Source organism: Trichechus manatus, unplaced genomic scaffold (genome assembly GCF_000243295.1).
Source record: "Trichechus manatus latirostris isolate Lorelei unplaced genomic scaffold, TriManLat1.0 scaffold00147, whole genome shotgun sequence".
In the NCBI taxonomy this organism is placed as follows: domain Eukaryota; kingdom Metazoa; phylum Chordata; class Mammalia; order Sirenia; family Trichechidae; genus Trichechus; species Trichechus manatus.
In genome coordinates, this window is record NW_004444083.1 from 2,484,525 (window position 1) to 2,492,227 (window position 7,703).

Sequence of the window (7,703 nt, forward strand, 5' to 3'; positions counted from 1 at the left end):
GGCAGTCTGCTTCTGTAAAAAATGCAGTCTTGGAAACCCTATGAGGCAATTCTACTCTGTCCTATTATGAGTCGGAATCAGCTACATGCCAGTGGGTTTGTTTGGTTTTTATCCAATTAACACAGAGCTTTCTCTCTGGTATTACTCCTAATAACATTCACCCAAAGTTTAAAAAGTTATCAATCTTAAATACTCATAAGTAAAAATTAAACAAGAGAAGCATATAGGTGTATATAGGTGAATATTTATATAACATTGGTTTAGTAAAGGATTTCTTAAGCACAAACTCAAGTTAGAAATTAGATTGATAGATCTGACCTTATAAAAATATAAAACTTCTATAAACAATATAAAAATAGAATATTAGCAGTTGCTATGGTTAATATCGGTACACAAAAAAGGTCTAACAAACCAATTAAAAAATAAAGTCATATAATTTATTGGCATATAATCTTAGTAAGCTCATCTGTTTTTTTAATTCACTCAAAACCATAAAGCCTTCAAGGTATACTTCTAAATAAATCAATTAAAGCTGACTTGATAAAGCACTTCCCCAACAACAAAAAATGCCCATAAGAATATGGTGGGAACCTCCCCAGGCTCCCTTTCCTTACTTGGTTCAGAATCTCAACAGCTACACTTATACCCCACCCACTCCACCAAAAAAAACAAACAAAAACCACAAAACAAAAAAATGAGCATACTAGAAAAGCTATCTCATGAAGAAGTAATTCAGAAACATGAACATATGATCAACCGTACCAGTAATCAAAAGAAACATAAAACGAAGTGTTAAAATCACATCTTTGGCCTACAAAATTGACACAAACAAAAGGCACTTCAAATACTGGATACAACCACCAAACAGTAAATTTAACGGCTAGGTTGTGGAATTACATGTCAATACTGTGCTGGGGATGACTTGTAAAGGACTGACAGACCAAAGATGTCTCTTTCTTTCTTATGGAGATCAGACGGTAGATGAAACTGGTCATGGGGAGGGTATTTACACCTCAGCAAACACTTCAAAACAGGACACTTTTTCAAGAGACAGCTGTTAAACACTCACTAGCATGCCACTGGATTACACATTTGTTATATATTCATTTGTTCAAACATGCTGCTGCTATTTGCTGTCAAGCTGATTCCGATTCATGGCAACTCCATGTGCGCAGAGTAGAACTGCTCCACAGCGTTTTCAAGGCTGTGACCTTTCTGAAACAGATCGCCAGGCCTTTCTTCTGAGGCATCTCTGGGTGGGTTTGAACCACCGACCTTTCAGCTAGTAGTCAAGCACTTAACTGTGTCACCCGGGGACTCCTCTGTTCAAATATAACCACATAAAATATTTAATTAATAACTATTTTAAAATAAAGAAAAATTTAATGAAGATAAAATACAAATTTTAACAACAGCATATCTTTTTAAGAAAGTAAATTTTAAAATCATATAGGGCACAAACTAGATCAATAAAAATGAAATGTTTCACAAAATATGAGTCACTGTGCTATTTCGGGTGTGTCTTTAGTTTAAAACATGCTCCACTCATTATTAATCTGCTTGTAAAGTTTAAATAAAATTCCAGAGAAGCTGTATTGATATCACCAAATTATGTATGAAACCCAAAATAAATTATTTCATTTTATTAGGTACATAGAACAGAAAGTAACTGTGTCTCAGAATTTCAAAAATTGTTAAAAATCTACTTACCCACAAATGTGATGGCACTTTAATTCAACAATAAAATACTTTGTTAACAGCATAAGCTCTGTCACTTACTGGCTCAACTCTCTGTGCCTTACTTCTTTCGGCTTTAAAGTAAGGGGCCACTTTAAGAATGTATGAGATAATATATGAAAAGCATTTAACAAGTGTCAGATAAATAAAAAGGGCTTCATAAACCACAGCACATAATACCACCAACTACTATTACTTTAAAGGAGTTATTTTTTTAAAGCACATCATCATTGTGGTCCTCTGGAGATTAATTTTCCAGTATCAGTCCAAGGCTACAAGTAGAGGGCAAAAATGAGATGAGCCACTTTGAACTTAAGTACAGGAGCACAGCGGATAGAGAAAATGCAAGAAATAAGGCGTAAGACCGTGATGGCGCAGTTAAGAGATCAGCTGCCAACCAAAAAGTCGGCAGTTCAAATCCACCAGTCACCTTCTGGGAACCCTACGGGGCAGTTCTACCCTGTCCTATAAGGTCTCTATGAGTTGGAACCGACTAAACTGCATGCACCTAACAATGACAAAGGTAGAAACGGAAAATAAAAATAGCATACTTTCCAATATACCAAAAACAGGAACAGCAAAAAATTCTGGTGACTACTTATTATAAACCATGTCACTATGATTTCAAATGAATTTCAAAACAGTTTGTTTAAAAAGAGAAGCAGCAGAAAGTTGAGGACTGTCTTTAAAATGGACAAAGTGTAAATTGGGAAAGTAAAAGCTAAAATAAACCTTTTCCAAAGTAAGCATATTCTTTAATTGTACTAGCTGACCTCCTGGATGGTTGTGATTTTGTTAGAAGAAACCAATTTTCATTTAAACAAAAAAAGAGAGAGAGAGATAGTTGTGTGCTGTCAATTTCTGACTCATAGTGACCACGTGACAGCTCAGCCACTGTGTCACCTGGGCTCCATATTTATAAACAGTCTTAACTTCTAAAATGAAGAATAGTTTCTTACATCTCTTACACTTAGCTTTATAGAAAGCTAAATTTTTTGAAAACTATAAGCATAAGAGATGTAAGAAACTATTCTTCATTTTAAACTTTTCTTCAGCAAGGTGCTCTATTAAAATTTTTAAATTAGTTATTTGATAGTTCCTCAAAAATAATCACAGACTTTCAGAGTGATCAGAATAGTAAATGATTCCAAAACATAAACCAATATCCATGAATCAGAACTTGTAATATCCAAACAGTACATATGAATTTTATCAATATTAAAATATTTTCAGAAAACTATATTTAAAAAAATTCTCAATTTTAACTGGAATTGCAGTTGAAGGAAGAGTTATGTGCTAACCAAAAAAACAAAAAACAAACTTAGAAGTTAAGGCAGTAGTATACATGCAAATTTAACAGTGTAGCATACTGGTTCTCAAAGTGTGGTCTGGGGATTCCTAATGGTCCCCAAGACCCTTTCAGGGGCTTTCATAACACTACTATGACTTAAATCCTTTTACTCTCATTACCTCACAGTGCACAGCGGAGTTTTTGAGCACCATCAAGCGTGTGACTGCAGAAGCAGTATGAATCCTGCTGCTTCTATTAAGTCAGAGAGAGAGACAAAAACGTAGAACAATGCTCCTCTTCTCATTCATTTTTTTGGTTTTGGAAAAAGGTTATCTTCCATTAAAAAAAATCTTATTTATTTTACCATGTAATGAGTTTCATTTTTTAATGAATAAACATTTTTTTAAAAATGTTTCAGTATTAATTTCTAATACAGTAAATTTCAATAGCTACAAACCACCTAAGCAAAAGTTCTTTGGAGTCGTCAATTATTTTTAAGAGTTATGTTCCTGACAGAAAAATGTTTGAAAACTGTTGGTACAGTGTAAGGAAACAGCTAGTTACTCTCTCCATTTTGCCTAATTTACAGAAATTGTACTAAAGAGGTGTGTGACAGGGGAGGGTGCTCACAAATGAAGTATTGATATGCTTCTTCAAATTTACAGAAGGAATTATTTTAAGGAAGTGATAAGCTAATCTCTATTTTCACCAAAATGAGAATAAAATATGCCTGTAAACTGTTATCAAAAAGGTTTGCCACCCTAAAAGAAAACATTTTTTTTTTCCCTGAGCAAAGACAGAACAGAATAGGAGAGAAGATAGGACTCAGTAAGCCAGAAAACTTAAAGGTCTTCAGTGTTGTCACATTTGAGGATTTTCTCCTTTTGAGCACTCAACACAGAAGCAAATCTGAACAGAAAACTCTACGGAAGTTTTTAACAGTAAATAGGATCATAAGAAAATCCATTTTTAAAGTTGGATCTCTTCATAAAGTAAGCATTTTGATTCTATAAGCACTCATTTACAATATGTCAATAAGAGCTCCCATTTAATTATAAACTTCAAAATTTACCCAGGAAAAAAAAGTCTTAAAACTATTTTGATAACAACTGTTTAATTTACTTGTTTCTTAGACGGTAAGCCTGGTAGGTTATTGGGTAATGGCCTACAAATTATATAGTAACTTTGTACATATGAACTGATTGTGACCAGATATAATCTAAAACATAGACATTCAAAGGCATTTCTTAAGTTTTCCCTCCAGGAAAAAGAGGCTGGAGGGAATCCCCCAAAATGTAGAGACACTTCAGATATACAGCAACACACACCTGGACCTTTGCAGCATTCATTTAATTCTAAGAGAAGAGGCATACTGCTCAGAATACGGGTAGAGGTTTGCCAGTCACCTTGCTTATCAAACACAGTCAGCCAGATATGCACTCAACAACAATGGTGTAACAAGTCTAGAACACTATACAGATTTTAAAATAGGATTAAGATAACAACTCATGTAGCCACCACTGGAAAAGGTATTCAACATGAATAATAAATTTGAGGAAACTGATGTTTACCTCTTTTAATACCAAAGCTTTTTTTAAAAAAAAAATCAATCATTTAAGATAAAAACTTTTCAAACATGTATTACATATTTGTGTTGATCATAATTTCATCTTTGCTAGATGACACACAGTCATCATAGCACACAATTATCAGAAGATGATGTAATATGGTGATGTCCTCTAGACCGGACTGGCTGTTCCTACACTAAATGGTCTTGGACAGAGTATGTACGCTCTTCAGTTCTTTCAGTCTCCTTTCAAGCCATCACTCTGAACAGCTAATATGTTATGGTGCTGGGAAATCAAAGAATCAAAATTATTAAAATCTCACATAAAAACAAATGCATGAGCTCTAATGTACAGGCTGTGTGACTTATGTGGGTTGCTCAGAGGCATTTTTTAAAACTCCCAACTTTCTCAGTTGTGCTCCGTTTTGATAGATTGCCAGGTTATCTCTGGATGAATGAGACATTACTGTACATAAATATTTAAACAAGTTCATTTGAATATTAACAAAATGATATAACTAAACATTAGTATCATTACCTTTTTAAACAAAGCATTCTATAACTTTAAGGTAACACTGGGTATTCTGGTTAACATTCCAGTTTCTTTTCCCAAAGAACTGAAGATAAACAGACATCCTACTGATATCAGTTTGTCCAAAAAAAAAGAGGAGGGGGGAAAAAAAACAACTGAGGTGCAATCATGTCACAGTTAATGCATGTCTGCTTCCAATACATTCAAAGACAATATTTTTAAAAAAATCAATAGTTAAAATAGGCCTTTTTGCATTTTCAGTCTGAGAATTCAAGATACTTAAAAAATTTTGTAAATACACATACATGCAAATTTTTCAATATATACAAATTTTCACAAAATTAAGAAGTTGCAATGAAATTAGAAGAATTATGGTGAATTTGACAAGCTACATTTAAATGCTTTACCACTGACATATTCCTGAATATAGCAATCATAGTAGTTTTAATAAATTTTCTACATGGCCTTTTTATAAAATTTTCTCTTTTAGACATTAAAAGTTAGTCACTAGGATGTTTTCTGGTATTTTGATTTAAGAATTCAAGATGTTCTCAATTCACTACTCATATTTAAGGCCACTTTGGTAAAGGCATTGCAGCAAGAACACAAAAACAATAGCATATTTTCTAATATTTATTTTCTTCACCTGCAAACTGTAGCAAAACATGATCAGCTTTATTATGCAGACAGGTATCCCTCTACATTTTTAAAGAATTTAGGCATGTATAAATAGAAGAGCTCTTTAGAAAGGAAAAATTCAAGAACGAATAAAACCTTCCAATTTTGACTTTGTAACTTTCCAGTAGCAATGGTGAAAATGATTTTAGGTCATTCATTCCAAGATATACGACAGCACCTTAAAAGTGGCTGATCTATTTCCCCAGTTTAACATTTCTCACATAACAATGTGTTAAAGTTACAAATACTGATATGCACAAATAGCTAATTTCTAAGAAAAATATGTACAGTACTGCAGCATAATGAATGTGGTATCTGCAATAACTTAATATTAGCCAATTTTTAATATACATGATATCGCTATCTTTTTCTGCCAATTCACAGGTTAAAAGTTGTTACCGGAGCCCTCTGTTCTGCACATATTACCTGGTGTTTAATACACAATGCAGGCTTTTTAAAGACTTCTCTTGTGTTTAAAGCTAAGATCAGTGAAACAAGACAACAGTGCAAGAGGCGGAGAGATGTAATGTGACCACATAAAAGTTCGTTCCAGTGAAGTGTCTATATAAGGCTATAAGAAAGGATTGGTTGATGAGCTTCCTGCTGGAAATTGTCCCGTTGGTGCACCAGTCTAAAGGAAAACATAAGACAAAATAAACAAACAAGTAAAAACTGGTGTGTGGAAAATATGAAGACATTAAACTGTACTTATTAGATTAAGAATTACTTTATTATTACTGGCAATAATATTTACTCATTATTGTTATTAAAGACGCACTAACAAAACTATCACGTGTCAGACACTGTGCTGCTCCTTTCACTTCTATCATTTCAGATCACTCTTGCAAAGCTTTCTAAGAAGGGACTTCCCTTAAAAACAAACAAAAAACACACAAAAAAAGCACTTATAATTCAAACCAAATCTGACTCTAAGACCCCTTGTTTACACTGTTCACTCACTCCTACAGCCGATCATAAAGTGTTATTTTAACCAAGAAAACAGACAAGTCTCATACTATAAAATAGCTTACTTACTGTCAAAGCTTTGATTTGTAAATTGATTGTTTTTTTAAAGTCAGAAAGGATCATGCATAATGGCTTCGCCTCAATTTGTACTATGTTGTGACTGTCATTATCCGTAGAATACCTAGGAGCATCCATGTAACAATTTATAAAGTGCTTAAAACTGAAAAATGAATCTCGCTTACCATAAAAGGATTACTAGATACTCCAGCAGCTGCAACTTGACCGAAAGGAGTTACCACTGGCTTTGTTTGTCCAAATGCTGCAAAACCTGCACCTTGTTAAAACAGAACCACCAATTATAATTTCCACCTTCAAGAGACAGCCAATGCTTATAAAGTCTCATAGTGAGTTTCACAGAAATTCCTACTAGAGCAGCAAAAGTAAAATATCAATGTCAAATCACTGGGTCTCAAGTACCACAGACGAACTTCCTATGGCATATCTTAAACGAGCTTTCAAACAGTACTCCAGAGATGGTTAATTGAACCTGTTCTCAGCTGTCTAAAATGCTGACCTTTAAAGGATTTAAATAAAATAAGTTCATGGCTATTTGGGAAGGGCTGTAAGGGCAACATCATGGCTTCCATGTGAACATTCCAATATTCCCTCTGAAATATTTTATCATCTATCAACCTGCCATGGATTGTATTTCCAAACTGTTACCTAGCCACTGACTTTAAAAAAGAAAATACGGAATTGTAAATTCAAGATAGTCTTCAACCCCATAGACACATCCAAACTCCCTGAGGGAATGAGTTGCTGGGGGGAGGGCTCTGGGGACCATGGTCTTGGGGAACATCTAGCTCAATTGGCATGACACAGCTTATAAAGACAATGCTCTACATTCTACCTTGGTGAGTAGTGTCTGGGGT

At 34.0% G+C, this 7,703-nt stretch overlaps 1 protein-coding gene across 6 annotated transcripts in view; it reads right to left on the reverse strand.

The window, feature by feature from the left end:
• Positions 1–4,176: 4,176 nt before the first annotated feature.
• AGFG1 (ArfGAP with FG repeats 1) overlaps positions 4,177–7,703 on the reverse strand; it is a 91,525-nt gene continuing 87,998 nt past the window's right edge. For 3 of the 6 annotated variants that reach the window (XM_023740092.1, XM_023740095.1, XM_023740094.1), the window contains 2 exons: positions 7,014–7,105; positions 5,174–6,436 (listed from right to left, as the gene is read on the reverse strand). In XM_023740092.1, coding sequence (XP_023595860.1) covers positions 6,377–6,436; positions 7,014–7,105 — 152 coding nt within the window. In that variant the 3' untranslated portion in view covers positions 5,174–6,376. Of the gene's footprint in view, positions 6,437–7,013; positions 7,106–7,703 lie in introns of all 6 variants that reach the window. The other 3 variants (XM_012558225.2, XM_023740093.1, XM_004385822.1) reach the window with 2 other exon arrangements.